This window comes from Tripterygium wilfordii, chromosome 22 (assembly GCF_013401445.1).
Source record: "Tripterygium wilfordii isolate XIE 37 chromosome 22, ASM1340144v1, whole genome shotgun sequence".
NCBI classification, from domain to species: domain Eukaryota; kingdom Viridiplantae; phylum Streptophyta; class Magnoliopsida; order Celastrales; family Celastraceae; genus Tripterygium; species Tripterygium wilfordii.
In genome coordinates, this window is record NC_052253.1 from 317,491 (window position 1) to 337,465 (window position 19,975).

The following is a 19,975-nucleotide window of genomic DNA, read 5'->3' on the forward strand; positions in this document are numbered from 1 at the left end:
ACCAATTAACAAAGCACAACCCAATTTGTGATTCTTATTAAAAAAAGACCTACGATGTGACGCTTAAAACGATAATTCCACTGGCAAAGAAAGTGTTTCCATGCATAGAGATAAAAAGGGGCAGAAAAATGAGCGTTTTAGGGGGTTGACTGAAGATAAGGCCAAACAAACAAGGACACTGGGAAAAGCCAGCTTGACTGCTTTGAGATTCCTGACAAGTCATCTTTCCCTCTACCCTGTTAAAAGGAACTAAAATTGCAAATTTAAATCAAAATGCAGAATCTGGCGACCCTAATCCTAGCTACACCAATGACCAAACTGCTCAATTCATAGCTACATCTGAAAATGCTTGAAATCATCATGAGAGATGATAACGAGCTAGTGGAAGATAAGTTTAATACACATCCGGACGAAGACCACATAAAAAAGTTAAAGTTCACGCAAATTGTATGTTCAGATCCAAGGAAGTGCCCATCCTCTGAATTACCTGGCCCCCTCTAGTAGAACTTTTATCCCAGCCTAAAGCGTCCAACCTAATGACAAGGGGCACTTTGCCACAGGCGCAAACGAGCATTCTGATCTCTCATCATGAATGCTTTTCCAGTGAAGCAGCAGGAACTCCCTGCATAAACAATAAGATGTACTTGGATTGCAAGGGCAAGTAATTGTAATAATTTTTAGCAAGACAGAAAAAGGTGAAAAGAAATCATTTATACTTCACTCATACTTCTATGCAGATGCTCAAATTATCCTGGGAAAAACATAGTAAGAGTATAAAACCATGTTTCATGGTAGGTGATTGATCTAAAGATCAAGTTGGAAATATAGGAAGTATCAAGAGATAAGTAACATGCTCGCATATTTCCCTAAAATGGAGGCAGGGTAGGGAAAGTAGAGCCCTATCCTAATTCGTGCCTAGCAGATAGGTCATTTCTAGGAACTGAATACATCATCTCTAGGTTGTGCGAGGCAACTTTATCACTAGGCCAAGGGTTCGCCATTTTCATCAAACCTGTGAAATCAGAAGAAAAAAAAAATTCAAACATGTTACTTACCGAAAATAATAAATGAGAACTTATGGATTGGCCGATTCCTTTTGATCCAGCTCAGCACTCAACATATGATGGAGAAGAATATCAACTCTCTGACTACGAGTTTTTGTGCTGCACCAAACCCAAAATTCCAGTCCAAATGATAAGTAGCACTTTAAGTTTAGATTGTATTTAAACGCAAACCTTTTACATTAGTTTGTAGCTTGCAAGAGGTACATACCCAAGAGATCGGCGTCGTTCCTTTCCAGCTCCCTCTTCCTGGAATGCGATGGTAAAATTGATATTAAATTTAGATAATCTATATCAAATTTCAACTGGAATCTCGAAAAATCTAGAAATTGAGTCATTGTTTCAGAAGGAAAAACAACTTAACCAATCAACTAAGTTCACACCACAACCTGGGTTTTAAACCTACTTATAATCTTGTGATGCCTAAATAGTACACACTTTTTCCAACAAAAATAAAATCACACTGCAATAACAGCACTTGCCACCGTAAAATTAATCAATTCAGATGGTGCAAGGAACTCTCATTGCAAACAGCATTGGAATTCCAAACCTACCATTCATTCTCCACCTAAACTCCACTGAACCCTAAATTGAGTTAAAGGCATTACTAATGTGGCTGAAGAGAAAAAAGTACTGCAGCAGAAGCAACTACTATATGAAGAGTTATCAAACAGGCCTTAGTGCCTGATGTAGTTTTTGAAACTACCAATGTAGAATTTGTTTAGGATTGAGCAACCAAAACCCTAACCCAAAATTTAAGAACCCTAGGACAGAAATTCACAATTCCCAGGTCTGAAACTGGAACAAAATTCTTGAATTTTTTTGAATCAAACAAAAGGTACCCTGAATCTCTCAGGTAGGGTTGGATAAACTCACCTTCCCCTCTCAGCCTCTCACCGAGCGTGTATAAGGAATCTCTCCTATAGCAAATTTGTATAAAAACTCTCATTATCATTTATTCTTGACTTGCATCTATATATATAGACTCCTAGTAATCCTAATTACATAAGAAACTTCCTTCAAATAAAACTAGGATCCCTAAAAGTAAACTAATATGACTCCAATTATAACTAGGACTTGACTTAACAAAATAACCTAATAAAAGACTCTCAAAACAAATAACTATTACTAAATTCGAAATTCCAACATATCTGGAAATTCCGACAATACCCTTGGTATGAAAACTAAAAGAAACTTACTTAAAATTAACCCAATAATAGACTAACTTATAAAAGCCTATATTAATGGTCCTCCTACATCAGTGCCCCAATTCCAACATGTGCCTAAGTTATAGAGCAGGGAAACTGGGAAGATATTAACATACAGTAGCTTCAGTTTCAGGAACCTTCATAGAGTCGGCTATTAAGGAAACTATCCCGTTATTGAAAAGGTATGTTAATGGCTTTACATCTGGGAGTTGATCATATTTACTAATCTTTTCCCTGTGCAATGCCTGGAGTATGTATTCATCTATTTCCTTACATCTATCATTCTTGGTATGCCAAGATTTAGTAATACCGAAACTCATGAGCATTCAGAACAGTTCACACCCGATTTGTGGAACCATTAATAACAACTATTTTACATGACTAGGGCAGCCTGGGGGCAATTGATAAGCTACTTTGTTGCAGCGTTTGCATCGAGGGTTAAACCAAAGAAACAACCTGGCATAGCAGGTGTAAAGTTCCGCAAGTACTCCCTTGCAAAGCCTTGAGCACTGTGGAAGTCTAGAGCACTGAATTACTCTCTACACTTTGCAGCAGCAGTACTGAAAATACCAACTACATTTTTCACCTTCTTTTAATTAAGGTCCCAGTAACATTGTACTTATGTTTCTGAAAGGAAGTTCAACTGGTACTAACCTTTTCCTCTTCGCATGTTTCTGATGTTTCAAGGTCCATTTCAGTAAAGAATGCCTCCAGGACAAAAGCTACAACCTGAGATATACCAGAACAAGGATTATAAGATTGAGGCATTGAAAAACATGCATTGGTTTTACCATGTTAGTCAATAGAAATTCAATAACCATGACAGTGATCACAAAAAGATCTTACAGTTTATGAAATCTTTCCTTATATTAGAGATAAAATAATATAGTGCCACTGAATAAAACTTACCAAATTCAGAAGCAAAAGAACGGTTATCAGGTAGAAGCTAATGAAATATGCCAGGGTCCAAGAAGTTCCTGTTAATTTTTTGTAGCTCTGAAATGTACATGGCAAAAGTTAGTTATCCACATAGACTCTATACATAAAGAGCATGGAAGGCAGAAATGATAAAACTTTTCATGTTTATAATCCTATTTTTTTAAAGAAAAATCATAAACCAAATGATTCAAGCCATTTTCTGCCCAGCACAGATTTTTCCAGAATTTCATGTATGTGTTTTTTTTTCAGAACACATGGCAAGCATCAGCTGGCTGACACTGAAGCTGATTGAAGTTTATAGAAAAGTGGCACCATTGATGAGTATAGGCTAAAATGATTTGTTTGATCATGCTTATAAAACCATGACGCTGTATCATAACTTTTCATCAGTGAATGGGCTTATGACTAGGCAACCTGAATCACATAGGACTAATATTCAAGTAAATATATCTGCATATATAAGCATACACAATACAAAAAGAAAAGCGCATTACTGGCTCATAATCAAGGCAAACACATCTTGTGCCACAGACCAGGTGAGATGGCATGCAACCAAATAAAATCCTAAAGCACATTTGGAATATTCTAATTGGAAAAGACCGCTCTACAAAAGATAATTTATTTTTGATACGGTATCCTGCTTTTTCCCCCCTCAATAGTTCAACAAGGACGTGGATTCAAACTCTTGCTCGAAAGCAACATGGCGAGGAGGTTGACCACTCAGACTAATAGTGCTCCTCTTGAAAAGGTGTTTTGGTGAAAAGATTGTTCCATTGAGCCAGGGATATACAGTCATTGAAGCATGGTTAGATTCTTTATCTCACCATAGTTGCAATCAAGATTTATGTAACAATCTTCAATAACTATAGCTGCAAATATAAAGAACCTCAAAGGTTCATAGCTATGTGCAACAAAAAGAGAATTAGGTAAACAAGTGTGAGATAAGAACTCACTCCTCTGGGTGCCAGGTAAACAAGTGTGAGAAATAGGTACGGATATACTCATATCATCTACTTATATGATAACAAAAACAATAAGACACTGGAGATTATGTTCAAAAAAGAAAGGGGGAAATGACACGAAAGTAATACCTGCATCCACACTTGCCAATTTCCCATTACTAGCAGATTAAAAAGTGTCACCATGCCATTTGGATAGTCATTGAAATTGAAGAGCAGATAACTGCTTTGTCAAGAAAAACAATTTGGATAGTCCTAGAAAACCTCTTGCAGAAAAATAATCAAATGTAAGGTCTTATGAATCCACCAAAAGAAAGTATCAATAAATGATTTGATGATTATCAAGAGTTCCTGGAAAGACACTGCCTTACAGTAGTAATCTACAAGAAAGATGAGAACTATAATCTGCACCAAATCAAAACTATCAGAGGCAACAAAAATCTTGCGCAGAAAGAAAAAGGATACCCATCCTCAGCAAGCTCCGTCGCTTCCAACTTGGGGTTCCCAGCATTGACGATACCCCCAAAAATCTACAAATTGCATAATTTGGTATACCACCAATAGTGAGAAAAATATCTAACTAAATCTGTGTAAAAAACACTGGGTGCCTTGAGGATATGCCGTCTCCTATGGTGAAAATGACTACAAGCACTAGCATAAACATACAATTTAAATTTAGATAAAAAACTTTGACCTTACCACCATTATTTGAATTCACAACGAGAAAAACATATTAGCCCTACTATAGCACTACCCTACACATGGGCCAGATTTGGGCGGCCCAGCAAATGAATCATTACAGGTTGAGGGGGGTTTCAAACCAAGCAACTGGTGCCAAGGGCACAAATACTAGGTGAAACACCATCTATCCTAAAAGCTTTAGTTCATAGTAAATTTGTATTATTTAGATCTTTTGATTTCTTACTTGGTAGTGAAGAGACATTTTTAGTAGATAAAAATGTAGAAATAATTTTGGAGTAAATTCAAGGGTAAAATGTTTTGAGACTCTTACTCTAATATTGATGCATAAAACTGACGAAGATTAGAAGAAAATGAAAAAAAAACAGCAAAGAGAACATTACAAAGTGTATGACAATAAATAGAATCACTAAAGAACAGGATAATCAAATTTGGAATACAACTACTTTTGATATACGAGAAGGTTATGACTACCTGTACACCAAGAGAGCAGTATATACACATGACACAAAAAATGGTGCCCAGATATGGCATTAGACTTGGAATGAGGGTTAAGAATGTGGCAACAAAAGCCCGGTACCGTTGGACATGCATCAAAAGCCGGACTAATCTTAACAATCTTGCGAGAAGAAGGTAGCGAATCCTGTTGACAAGAACAAATGAGGCAGTTGAAGATACAGGGACACACTTTCAGACACACACACACACACACACACATATATGTGCAAAACTAAGTTTGTTTGCAAGCTAAGACTTAGAAAAAGGAAGGAATCTGACAGAAGTCTATTCCGTAACACATGAATGAATGTTTTACTTATTGGAAGAACTTAAGATGCAACATCCCCATTCAGATAAAAGCAATATCCAGAGTACACGATAAAAAATGTAAATTACCTTTTGATCAGCAAAATTCAAACGTTAGCTTGAACTAGCATGGACTTCTACGCATCACAATATATAAAACAAATCATAATTGTCCAACATGTAAAAGATTGAGATTGGTGCCATCATTTCATATTATTAACTGGTTTCTTCTATCCAAAATTCTTCCCCGACCCTATGGTACAACTGTAAAGAAACTGGACGAAAACTTGAGTCCGGTAGTCCACCCTAACAGTGCTGGAAAACCTCTTTATATTTTAACAAATGAATTTGGGACATAACTATTAGCTCGTGAACTGATTGAATCTAAATGAGAGGGCATCAAAACGTAAAAACATGGCAGGGATTAATAAAATTATGAAATGCCCGTAACACGTTCAGAAAGAGTGCCAGGTGCAAGATGGTTGAAAGTTTTATACACGAGCCATCATAAAGAGACCAAGAAAAGGAGGAGCGAAGAGCATAACAAGGAACTGTGCGAACTCTAAATCCAAGCCATTTATATAGTTTAATATGATCAGAACTTAAAAAGTTTGAAACTGATTTGCTTCTTGACCCCAAAAGTTCAGCATTGGTACGATAATGCCAACCATCTGGTCACCAAGTTTTCTGTATCAAAAAAATAGATTACATTTTTATCTCTTAATCTATAAGCTCTTGAAGGGTCTGTTTGGTCAAACTTCAAACTTTAGAGTAATGTTTTACGACCCAAATCAACCGTATTGCTCCCTATTTTCCATTTAGCCCCCATTTTAAGTCCATTCCCACCCTCTGTCTAACCGTAGAATCAACAACCAGAATGTTGACCATTGAAGAATACTGTTCAGCTCCTCGGAATCCATAATTCTACATTCGTTACTTCATGCAAGAAAATATTCATTTTCTAAGAAAAGGGGGCATGGGGACCCTGCTTATGCAACATGTGAAGATACCATAAGATTCCATGATATGCATACGGGATTCCAAGTGTCTACATACCATTCTCCATTTGAAAGAAAGGTCAGCCCCTTAGGGGATGCAAATGTTATGGTTTCTCCAATAACTGCACCATAAATTCACATGTCAGCAAAGTATGATGCAACCTAATGGAAGAGAACCCCAATTGACAAAATGATTTTCTCTTCACCTACTGTAACAACAAATAAAATACAGGAAAGGAAGAAAATATATGCAATCTATGAACTGTCATCTAGTTTAGCACTGATACATTGCGACCTAAACAATTGTAAAGAATATCACAGAAATTTGATTCTTGTCGTCAAGAAAAAGTAAGATGAAAATAAGTGTTCCCTAAAGGTCATTACTATGTTTAGTCATTGAATTCCAATGCAGGACAAGAAACATCAAACCCAAAGAGCATACCACTTGCTATGTGCCCTAAGATTATTTTTGCCCCCATGAGTTCAGCAGCAGCAGATGTACCGCAGTCTTACCCCCAAATGTTGGAAAGACTTCTTATTTTGTGGTTTGAACCGGTGGAGCAACTTCTTATTTTGAACGAAAAAGAAATTTATTGAAGCACCAAGGTGGTCCCTCAAAAGGAAAGCAAGTACAACAGGAGAAACAATGAAAAGTAACCTAGGTATACATAATAAATTAATAATGAGTAGAAAGATATTCAACGTCATCATCTGAGCCTTTATCCCAAAAGTTTGAGGTTTCCTACATGAGTCTATGAGAAAATCAACGGAATCCACTAAGTGTATTCGTTTCCGCCATTCATTTCTCTTTAGGATCATACTTTCATCAACTCCTATTGAATCCATATCCTTTCATACTACGTCAAGCCATGTCTTTTTAGGTCTTCCTCTTCACTTCCTACTCTCTCCTATACATATTCTTTCGATTCTCCACAACATTGCACCGCCTATCTCTGCATTGTACATGCTCATACCATCTTAACCGGTTTTCACGCAACTTATCTTCAATTGGTGCTACTCTTACCTTAGATCTATTAATACTCTTTACGGGCAGAAAAACTATTTGCAATAATTAGTTTATGTCGTCTTACATGCACTGCATATGCTGAAAACTATAATTAATAAACCAACAGCAATCAAATTTCTGTGAACAATTTAGCCCATAATAATAAACTTCAATTAACACTCAGTCTCAAATTTCTTCTTTCTCAAAGTTTATCCACGATTTTCTTAGTTAATAATCTTATGCATCTCTTTTTATCTAAGGGCCCCTTCATTAGTCTTCCTATGAACATCTTTTCCAATTTTCTAACTTATCAAAAAGCGTAAAGTATAATCCAAAAAAGATGTGCGCATTTGCTTGAATGTGTTTGTGGGAAAACATTGAAAACATTAACAGCTCAAATATGATCGTCTGAAGTAGTTACCTATAACCCATGTGATCACAAAATCAAAACAATTTTGACCATCCCTCCAATAATTCTCAAATCCAAATGCATACACCTTCAAAGCCATTTCAAGCATGTATATCCAACCTGTAGGAGAAAAATTAACTCATGAACTAGAAACAGAAAACTGAGCCAGAAAATACTGATGGCACATCAAAAATTGCCACAACATCAGCGAGCATAAAATGCATAAAAGACCATTACAAGCACGCAACAAATGAGGGGGAGGGAGAAAGCAGTTGACTATAAATGCTTCACCTTAAAATCCAATTTAACCAAAGGTCTTTCATTATGGGCTAATTCCCATCATTACTAACTGAGATGGGTACAATGTTCAATACTGGCTTACAAGTATGTTAAGAGGAAAATATCATCAAAGCAATGGGACTGCATAAAGCAATCCACTAGAACTTTAAAATTTTTCCTTTGACTGTTCCAGTTTAAGCACTACCACAGACAAAGTAAATTGCGGCCAATTCTTGTTCCTGATCATTTGCAGTTAGCTCTGCTTGTTATTCACCACCATCATCTTACTTATGTAAGTGTTAGAAGGTGGACCTCTTTACTGAGATGTATAAAAGAAGAAATTAAATAAATGTATTGAGCTTACCAAAAACAAACTCCACAACTTGCCACACCTTCTGAGCAGAATTGTTTGCGATATCAAGCTGCAATACAGTATCATGATCAGGTTAGTACTTGAATAGTCAACTGAACCTGTATGCCACATAGCTTTTCATCAAAATCTAAGTGAACATATGCTGGCAAAAAGGTCACTTATTCATTTGATTCCAACCATGTAAAAGGGAACATAAGAGCTTATAAAATGAGCAAGTGCATAATAAATTCTTTTCACACAAAGACAAAGGTATGTGTCTATTTAACTACCATCGGATTGAATGGGCACAGACTGGATGTCACTTGCCAATATCAAAAAGCGACTTCGGTGAAAGATCTTAGTGTTGCAACAATTTTCGGTCCCACTCAGTCAGCAGGACAAGAAATTTATCCCAACCTCTAAAGCAAATCATTCAAAGGCCCTCCTCTATCATCTCTTGTTTCTTAAGGTTAAGTGGTAAATATATGCTGACCCCAAACTTTTGGGATAAAGGCTCAGATGACGATGAAGTGGTAAATACACATTGTTGGTGCCAATCGGAATTGAACATCCAAACAAAGTAAACCGCCAATCCATAGTAAAGTGAATTCTACCCCCTAAAAAACACTTTGGTTCTTCTATTTCCAAATTTGTTAAAAATGAAAAAGGTATATAATGAACCATCTTTCTGTGATTCGAAAAACAATTGACCTCGAGATCATCCAAGCCTTCAGGTCCTCCTCGATGGTTCCAGCCACCACCAAAGAGATTTTAAATAAACTAATAGAAGTACTTCTAAACAATATTTGCTTATGCTTACAATTTTTGCATACAAATCAAGCAAGTGTGATAAACCTGCACCGGTGGAAAATAATCAGTTTAACCAGTCTTGACTGGTGTGGTAGTATCTGAGGTTGGGGGAACAACTTTGACCTGAGATCCAACTAGATCAGGTTTTACCAGTCAAATTAGTCAGGCTGGTTTGGTTTTTAGATCGTCTTTCAAAGACGCAATTTGGGAAAAAAGTTAACTTCAACCGTACTGCATGAGCTTAACAATAAAGAGCATCTAAGACCCGCTAAAAATAGAATTGAATGTTATGGTAAATGCATCAACCAAGGAAATTAACTTAAATATTGAACATGCAAATATCAAATTCTCAAAGAATCCATACTGGTATGCTGATAAGGGGGAAAAAAAAGCAAAAACATCATACCGTTGTCTCAATAATAACAGCAACAAGATTCACTACGAGAACGAAGGATATTAAGTATCCAAATCTGGAGCTGCGTACAAAGGCTTTTAGCTTTTCTGATAACGGTGAATGATATACCGATGGAAAATTTTCAAAACATGATGCCTGCAACCAGAACAAACAGTGTAAGAAATGCAAGCAGAATTCAATACATATTTCACTTCAAGAGCAACACTAACTTACAGAATCCTCCTTCTGGAATCTGAGGGCAATAGCATTACAAAGGTCAGCAAATTCGTCCAAGTTGATCTACAAATGAGAGAATATTAAGTTTTATAAACAATTTGAGGGGAATCAACAGTAAATAACGGTATCCAAATAATATAATTCCCAGATACAAGCAGTTGAAAATAAACGAGGCAGCACGCCTACCAAGGATAATAATTAAAATCGGATTGCACAGGAAAATAATTAATATAACAAAGAATTTGTCAATCCAGGGAAAATATCGAAGCTAAGAGGTTGAATGTCAAAAAATTAGTGATAAATTTCGTTGAGAAACTTTTTAGGCTTATAAATTTAATTGCATTCTATTTGTTTATATATTAATGAGTAGAGCCTTTTCAAGTTGCTAAGAAGGCAAGTAGATCACCTAACTGAATTACATATATAAACTTCTTATTTTAAGAACGAGGAAACAGTTAAAAACTAGCCTAGTGACACTATCAACTGAACGCCTTTTTCGCCCCTGTTTTGTTTAATCTAGGATGAACTCCATAAACTCTGTACAATGGTGACAAGGAAAAACCATTCCATTACTTATTTCAACCAAAATTTTAAAGGAATGAGCATACCTTGAAGTCATGACTATCATCCAGTTCATCAAATATCAACTCGAATTCCTCTCTTGATATTTTTGGCAAAGTCCTGAAACAATATAGATCAAAACGTAACTTACATATTCACAAGACCACTATCATAATCATGACTAAGATATAGAAAGAAAAATGTTGATAATGGAATAAAAGTTGATTTCATGTACAAACAGCCATATTAACATATGGAAAACTGCATTTTCCTAGTTCCAATTATCAACAAAATGGTGGAGATACAGTTGGAGCAAAAAAAGCAATTACTCACCCTTCAACTACAGAGAAAGCTTCAGGCCGATTCAAGTATCGTAAAAAACAATTTGAATTCAAGAGCATCATTAGTATATATTAATCAGACAAAAGGAAAACAGGCATACACCCTCTTGAATTTTACTCGTTTCTTGTTACACCCATTTGGTTTTCAACATAAACACGTAACACAACTCCATCAGGCATCGACGCATCGTAGATTGAATTCGATCATGTGCAGAAAACCCCACGTCTTAACATGAGAATAAGTGAGCTGGTGAAAATGGAAAAGGCAGGTCTAAAGCAATTGATATCCAACAATCAAACTCTGCTTTTGTGTAAAACATGTGTAGTTACTCATAAAAAGGTTCCCTACGTCTTTTTAGGTCTTCATCTTCGCTTCCTACTCTCTCCTATACAAATTTTCTCATTTCTCTTCACTGTTATACATGTCCATAATATCTTAAACTGTTTCACGCAACTTATCTTCAATTGGTGTTACTCCTATCTTAAATCTAATAATCTCATTTCTTATCCTATCTTCCCTCATATGGCCATACATCCAACAAAACAGTTGCATTCCTACATGCATTTTTTGGATATGTCGTCCCTTAATAACCCAACACTTAGAACCATACATCATCACGGGTCGTTCAGCTGACTTATAGAACTTTCCCTTCAACCTTAAAAAGGAATCATTTGGTCGCATAAACCTTGGATGCACTCCTCCATTTCATTCACCCGTTTTTAATCCTATTTGGCTACATCTCCACAAATGTCTCCTTCATCTTGAAAAATCAAGCCAATACAGTTAAAAATCTTACTTTTTGTTACTACTCTCACTTCTAATTCAATCATTTGGTTGCGCTCAGCATGCTGTAACTAAACTTACATTTCATATATTCTGTGTTTGAGTTCTACTTAATTTAAATCCTTTAGACTCTAAGGCTTGCCTCTATATCTCAAGTTTTGAGTTAACTCTCAATATTGTCTCATCCACGATAACTATATCATCTGCAAACTACATGCACCAAAGGTACCTCACCTTGGATGTCATGAGAGTTCATTCATCACTATAACAAAGAGGAACAAGCGCAAACCTATTGTAGTGGGAAACTCCCATGTAACTCCTCTATTAGTCCTAACACTAGCTACAACTCCTTCATACATATTCTTGATCATAGTAATATAACTAATCGAGACTCCTAAAATCCACCACATTACTTATCTAGGCATCTTATCATATGTCTTCTCCAAGTCTATAAATACTAAATGGAGGTCTTTTACCTTTTGTCTAGATATTTACAAAAAATAGAAACCAAAACCTCTCACAAAATGGTGTTGTTCACTTCCCTGACAATCAAAAGAAGCAGAAGGTCAATTTTTTAAAAGCAATCATAATTTGGAAGCATTTAACCTGTAGTTGTTCAACACTTCAAATAGTTGAATGCATTGCTCCTTATTAAGGAATCCAACATTCTGTCAAAGCAAGAAAAAACAGGGCTTTGTTAAGATCTAGCAACATCATAAAAGCTAAATGAATATTTCCAAGTAAAGAATCACCACTGTCTTGTCAATAAATAATAATAAAAAAGCACCATTGGGAAGTAATAAAAAAATTTGTAACAAACAATCTAAATTTGCAGAAATGTAGTCACATCAGGAAAACAAATTTATCATCTAATAAGGGTTTTGATAGGGAACATCAACGAATTTTCCGTACAATGTGGAGAGTGGCGTAAAGGACCTTCTTCTTCCATACTCTTAATGTCAACAAAACCGCCCAAAATAAAACATAATTCAAACAAATTGAAGAATGCTCACAATTCCCTCCAATATGCCCAGGATTAGTATGTTGCATAACAATCTCACAAATTACCATTGAACCATCCGCCCTTCTAAGAGTCTCACCGCATTGTCTTTTCAATCCAGTGAACAAAGTTTGGATCCCTTCTTCTTCAATTGAAATCATTGGTGTTTCTAAAGTATCACAAAATAGCTAACCTTTTTCAATAAATATCATTCATTAGGAAGCAATAGAAGTTCAAACTTTAAGTAAACAAATTCACAATAGCAGCCTTGAAAGAAAAACAGACGAATAACCGAGTAGAAAGAGAAAACAAACTAAGACTAACCATTCATCAATTCTAATACATTCCAAGGTCCTTGTTACACTAACCAAACTATTTTGACTGAATTTCTCGATCCTTGTGACCTACTGTTTACCCTCACTTAAAATGCCATCGAGGCAACTAAGTTAAGAGACACTAGGGAATAAGAACAAGAGGATTTATACTTTAACAGAAAAAAAAAAATTCCTTAAAACCAGACTTTGATTCAGACATGAAGAATAATATTGAGAAGCATTAGAATTATGTGCAAATCATATCCTTCTGGTATATTTAAAGTGATAAAGCAATGAAATAAATATTTGAGCAGAGAGATATAGCCTCCATGTGGAACATATCAATAACACCGAATGAAGAGGAGCAGAGTGTTATGCTTACCTGCTTATCAATAAGATTGAAAGCCTTTCCCAGCATCTTTTTCCTCATACTGTCCCTATCAGAAACTTGGTTTGCCAGCTACATCAAAACAAGATGACAGCATGTTCATCGTACTCTATCCACATATCAAAAGAATGTTCATTGTATCATACTCGTGGGAATTCAAGGAAAATCCTTATAAATTTCATTTGTGTGACACTCAGTAAATAGTTAATCTTAATAAATAACATGATGAGCATGTTGCACTTGCGCTATTCTTCATATTTATGAGAACATAATATTTTTTTTGAATGGAAAAAAGTAAATGAGAACATAATATAAGATGAGAAAAACTATACCTGACCTTTGAAGCTGTCATAAACAACGGCAAGGATCAAGTTTGTGACGAAGTAGACTCCCAATAGTACATAAAGTACAAAGAACAGCGAGTACCAGCGCGATTGCCTGAACAGAAAATAATCATGGTATAGAATGCATTTTCAGTCATACAAAAAAACTCCATCAAATAAGCATCAATGGAACTGTGCCATAATATTAGCACTCCAAATTATTAAAATAGATTATAAAATCTAAAGAAAAACTTGCCCCTATGTGTCCGCTTGGGTCATAAATGAAGGGGATGGGAGTGACATTAGGCAGTGTTCAGTTTGACAACAAACATAAGAAACGAATAAGCAATTTATGAAGTGAAAATCAAGGAGTGCATTCAAAGAAACTGCAGCATTAGAGCTTTGCAAAAGGTGCAAAACAGAGACCTCACTCTCTCATTTTCTCTAAATAATGGCATACTTCAAAAGTTATGGAGAAACACAAAATTCCCTCTCTTATTTTGAAATTACTTCCTAATAACCTAGACTTGTCCACCCTTGTAATGATTTTACTCATAATCTATTTTGAATCTTCAATCTTGGCTGTATCATATGCATGCAAGGATAAGAGCGAAACATTAATCCATGGGGGATCAGTATTTCATATTCTACCTTAGTGGCAAATATTTGTTCCAAAACTAGCAAGCTATCTCATAAATTTCACATAAAGAACTAAAAGATGCAAGCATGAGATAAGTCCTGCGATAAAAACATTCTACCAATCTTTATACCCGAGCATTGAGAATCTTGAATTCTGCAAAGCTGTGAGACTTAAATAAATATTCACATGATAATGTATCATCTTTTTTTTTTCTTTTCTAATGGACCGCATCATAATGTAATATCTAAAAGAATTGTGGGGAAAAAATCTGCAAGCTGGGGACATTCAGATGCTGTAAATGGTTCCTTAAATGAAAGACTCTTCTCCAACGTCCACTCCTATGGGGTATTCAATGAAACTCCTCCATAATCCACACCCAGTAACATTATCATTATCTTCATCTTTCATGGCCAGCTTTTTCTTTACTTTTTCCCAATTTAAAACATTGTTTACGGGCAATGTTCTCCTTTGCATAACCCTTCAGCAAATCATCATTATGGAAAGTTTCATATTTGTGCAGATGCAAAATTTGTTGCATCGAATCTTGTTCAATAAAGCATAGGAGATGTATCTTGTCTTTTACCGAAAAAAGATAACTCCAGAGTCTGCATGAATCTGAGATCTAATGGGTCTAGCAAAGAACTCATATGGAAGTCAGACATTTATTCTGACTAAAAACCCACTATTGACCTTTTTCATTTATTTTTTGCAAACATACCAAGCAGGTATGTTCCTCAAATCAAAATCTATATTCAAAGTTTTCTGTCATATCTAATAAAAAACTATTCATCAATCAAATTATACCAAATATATTAATTACAAGGAAATTTTAACCATATATCTTCTAGGACACTCAAACTAGTTTCTGCCCATCAAAAGCCCTCCTTTTACTGGCTCTCAAGGTCACCCCAAAAATTGCTGAGGGTACAGCGCATAAAAATTTAGTCATATGGCATATGATTCTTGTAATTTAGCGGTACTGATAAAATGAAATACATCTACCTTTGCCAGGGGCGTCCCTGGGGGCGGGCGAGACGGGCGGTCGCCCAGGGCCCCATATTTTAGAAAAAATACTAGACTATTAATATTATAGTAGTCGCAAGAAATACTAAATGAGTTAGTTATATTGTCTATTGAAAGTGATTGCCCAAAAAAAGTTTATTACACCAACATAATTAGTGATTTTGCATTTTAAAATGTTACAAAATTCATATTTTTAAGTAATATACGACATTAAATTTTTTCTCAGAGAGTCCATTTTAAAAAGTTCACCCGGGGCCCAGAGGACTCAGGTACGCCACTGACCTTTGTTGACCAACCTCTCCACCCTCCCCTCCCGGAAAAAAATTCCAAGAAGGCAGGAAACATTAAGTTAGAAACAGAAGTGGAAATGAACTCTAATGATATAGGGGGAAAATCACAGATCTATTTCAAAGAACCCCACTTACATGTATGCAGGTATCCAGACATCTGGGTTGTTGGATGTGGTAAACAAAACAAACATCTGATACAATGTAGTACCATAGGAAGTAAAAACCATTTTCCCCTGCTGGGTGTCTTCAAATATGACATAAGCCACCCAGCTGGAAAACAGAAGAAACAAGAGCCATAAAGCCTGCAAGACAAGAAATCAGACAACAGCAAGGAAAGAGATGAGAAACTTTTGCAAATGTGCTCAAACAATTATGTGATATCTTAAACCTACATAGAAATAAGTCATCCAAATTAAAAAAAGTTGACACCAAATATGTTTTCGAACTTCCAAGAGTTGAAACGCGGGATCAATTGCGATAAAGGCATAATGATAGATGGAGAACAAACCAAGACATTCAAGTATGTGCCAAGCATTCCAGCAAGAACTCGGACACTATCTCGTAATTCCCTGAGGTGAATATAAAATGATAAATAAATAAGTCAAGTAAACTGAAATATATTAGACCCAAGAAAAAAAAGACTCAGAGACCATTATTTCCTTTAAAAAGTTGATGGTAGTGGAAGAGAGACAGAATTTTTTGTTACTGATGTTCAACTTATTGTTCCTCTTTTCCCATGCATGGCGAAGGAGAAGGAACAACTTCCGATTGTTCAACTTATTGTTCCTCTTTTCCCACGTTCAACTTATTGTTCCTCTTTTCCCATGCATGGCCAAAAGAAATATAAGTCTCGAGTCAAAAGATACACATAGACCTACGCATATGTGTAAACGTAAACAACTCCCGTGCACAAGGCTCCCGCAATTGGCGGGGTCGGGGACAAGCAAGATGTACGCATACCTTACCACCACATAATATGTGAATTGTGGAGAGACTATTTTCAGGAATTAAACTAGTGACCTGCGCATATGAGTATGTGCCAAAATGATTGTATTTGACTAGGCAAATATCCATATAATCACACCATACCTAATATTTAATACGAAAAAAATAACTCTGATATAAGGTGCAATCCTGAAAGGTAGCGAATCAAATGCCACTGGAGACAAATAGAGACCATAAACCACTAGATCAGCAACCAAAATTAACAGGCCAAAGACCTGAAAAATTCAACCCAATATCATTAGAAACCATCAAAAACCCTCAAGAAGTTTCTTGTTTCTTCAGCTAAAAGGAGAAAAGCCATTACCATAGAAAGGAAAAGGCAGCTATGGACTGAAGAACTAAGGAACGTCAAGTCAATGGAATGTTGAAAGATGAAAGTTTTAGAATCAATTCAAGAGAGAGTGAGAGATTGTAAAATCTATTCATATGACAAGAAGATGACAATTTCTTCTGTCGTAGAGTTTCACCATCTTACTATCGATTCAAATAAGTAAAAAAAAAATAAACAAAATCAAAGATTATAAAATAATGATTGCAATGTGGTTGAGCTACAGTTATCGCAAATGGCCACTATGATTGCGGACATAACAGTTGCAAAATTCTCTTAAACATGTACAACATACAAATTGAATGCTTGAAATAGTTGTTACAACCTTACAAACTCTTAACTTATAAAATTATATTAATTCATTTTACCGAATCTACAACCGTCTATAAGAATGTTTGGGAATTTAATTCACCTACAATAGATCGACTGACACTACATATTTATCACCCGGGAAGATCGCCCACCATCCATAAATAGAGTGGAAAAAAATACCAGAAATATGCACAATCAAGCACCTTTAATAGATTAAGAGGATTTTTCCAGTAGATACGGGATCCTTCATATGAGATTGGAAACAGTGTGTGGATAGCAAGTATAACAATAGTTACTCCCTGCAAAACAAAGCAGAAACTCAGGAAATTTGGACAAGGCAATATCTCAAATACGTAACAGTGTGCATAGGAAAGGTAAAATAGTAGCTTATACCATGTAGTTGAACAATGTTTTTTTTATTCTAAAATAAGATACATGGAATTGTAGCAAACACGTAAGACATATGCAACATCTCTCCCGTACTTCATAATCTCTTATCTATCAATAGAAAATAAACAAAGTTCTACTAAGTTATACAAATTCTTCCCAATTAACATCCGGAAAAAAAAGGCAGGAGAAAGACTGTCCACCACTACTCATTTCTGAAAATTTAAGCAGTTTTCAACTAATTGTCAATTTCGTGTGAATTTAAATTCAATTGCAGAAACGTAAAGGCCAAATACATTTTAATTATGAAAAAGAAAAAGGCATGTCAATATTTTCAGTTACACCTCATAAATAAGAGACTCTGTGGCAGTAAAGTATGGCAACTGCCCGAGATAGTAGTAGTCCCTATCCTTACAAGGATCAGAAGGATCCTTTTGACACCACAATGGTTTCTGCACAGAAAAACCAGGCAAACAATTAAATCATCTTAACAGTATTCTTTGTATGCATTTTGACAATATTCTAGATGTTTCTATTCTTCTCTTCTTCCTTACTGGCTAAATGGCAACTATGAAAGAGCAATACTGCTAGCAGTGATTAACAACGACACTAACCTCAAAGAAATTTAATGCAATCAATGCAAAATAATTGAGTGTCCAAAGGAGATCAAAGCGAACAAAGATGAAGTAGAATTTCGCAGCACTCTGAAAGCTAGAGTGTTCAAGAATTTCCTCAGGTATACCAACTCCATCTTCAGCCTGTAGAACACATTGTTAAACTTTGAATGCGTTTGGCTGTTACACCTTCTTTAACAATCTATTTTAGAAACGTCTTGTCTATGAAAAGTGTCAAGACAAAACTAAAATAGGCCATTTGGTAAGCAACATAAGAGATTGGATGGCATGATTTGAATTCTTTGCTGAGTTTGATGCATGAAATAATCAAGAGGAGAAATAGTTGAAGAATGGGGCAACCTTTATAGAATGGAGAAATAGTAATATACTAATACACGGTAGCAGAATTCGAATTTTGAACACTAATAATCCTAATACTTACATTTATATGATACTTTATAGGATTCATCAAGATGGATACTACTTACTAGGGCTGTATTGGAATCGAGCAGAATCAAACCCTGGCTTTTTCGAGTTCGGCTTAAGATGTAAAGGAAGACGCTCGAGCTCGAGCACGTATATGTGAGTTCGAACTAGATTTGATATAGAGTTCGATACGTTCGAGCTCGATTCGTCAGCTCGTTTTCTATAACAAGATTGCGAGCTTGAACTGAACTACAATTAAAATACCATGTTTCCTAAAATTACTCAGAATATCATATACACTCAATACATATATTGTATAAACTACTATATTATAGTTAATCGATCCGCGAGCTATTGAGCCGAGTTTTTGCATGGTTGAGTTCGAGCAACAACGCCTCACTCCAAGATGATCAAATCAGAGCGGGATTAAAGAATTCATCGAAAACAAGCAATACCTAAATCCAAACAAGAACAGGACACAGGATGACTCAAACAAACAACAGTATGATCGAAACTAGAACGAGAAGAAGACACGGTATTAAAACTTGAAAAAATAGTAGAAAATTGAATGATAGGTAAGGGAAGACCAGATCAACGAGAGCGGCGGCCTTCTCATAAGGCGAACCGTAAGCGATGGCATCGGAGCGACGATTGAACGGCCGGTCTCTTCTACTAGTCCTGCTACTCTCCCCGCCCAAAAGTGGCCTCTCCATATATATATAATGCGAAAGCTCAGAGACAAGGTCCTGCTTTGGATATCCCTGAAGTTGATCTTTCCCTTTAGAATTACGGAATGGTTGTCGTTTGTAAACGGCTACATTCGATTACCTTCCTTGAATATCCTGGATCTTGATCTTTCCATCTTTTAGTGGAAGGAAACGGACGGGAGAGCTGTCGGTTAGCTGATCCGAGTCTTACGTGTTACTCTTAGCTGGACTTAAATGCAGTGTGTTGAAAGTCCAAGTTAGTTGGGCCCTAATCCAGAATGAGCTGAGTACGGGACCCAAATATGCATGGGCCCACTTTTGCACAATAGTGGAAATCCTTGTATCCACGTTGCGGCACGGGGATGTCGGTCACATTG

At 35.9% G+C, this 19,975-nt stretch overlaps 1 protein-coding gene across 3 annotated transcripts; it reads right to left on the minus strand.

The window, feature by feature from the left end:
* Positions 1–119: 119 nt before the first annotated feature.
* Positions 120–19,804, minus strand: LOC119991945 (two pore calcium channel protein 1). 3 transcript variants are annotated; one of them, XM_038838504.1, is made up of 24 exons: positions 19,479–19,804; positions 18,466–18,609; positions 18,196–18,303; positions 17,668–17,763; positions 16,909–17,039; positions 16,328–16,388; positions 15,955–16,121; positions 13,876–13,981; positions 13,538–13,615; positions 12,448–12,509; positions 10,764–10,836; positions 10,153–10,218; positions 9,931–10,074; positions 8,727–8,784; positions 8,096–8,203; positions 6,727–6,790; positions 5,341–5,509; positions 4,633–4,697; positions 4,300–4,390; positions 3,179–3,265; positions 2,924–2,998; positions 1,273–1,310; positions 1,056–1,163; positions 120–622 (listed from the first exon to the last, which is right to left on the minus strand). In XM_038838504.1, the coding sequence occupies exons 1-23, from the start codon at positions 19,602–19,604 to the stop codon at positions 1,076–1,078; spliced, it is 2,205 nt and encodes a 734-aa protein (XP_038694432.1). In that variant the 5' UTR covers positions 19,605–19,804; the 3' UTR covers positions 120–622; positions 1,056–1,075. The 3 variants fall into 3 exon arrangements, with proteins under 3 accessions (XP_038694432.1, XP_038694433.1, XP_038694434.1); XM_038838505.1 differs by lacking the exon at positions 18,466–18,609; XM_038838506.1 differs by lacking the exons at positions 18,196–18,303; positions 18,466–18,609.
* Positions 19,805–19,975: the final 171 nt, after the last annotated feature.

Coding starts and splice junctions, on each gene's coding strand:
- LOC119991945 (XM_038838504.1), bottom strand. CDS start 19,604: ATGGAGAGGCCACTTTTGGGCGGGGAGAGTAGCAGGACTAGTAGAAGA. Junction 16,389..16,908: donor TTTTTCGTATTAAATATTAG/GTATGGTGTGAT, acceptor TATTCACCTCAG/GGAATTACGAGATAGTGTCC. Junction 13,982..15,954: donor GTCTGGATACCTGCATACAT/GTAAGTGGGGTT, acceptor TTTTCTGTTCAG/GCAATCGCGCTGGTACTCGC.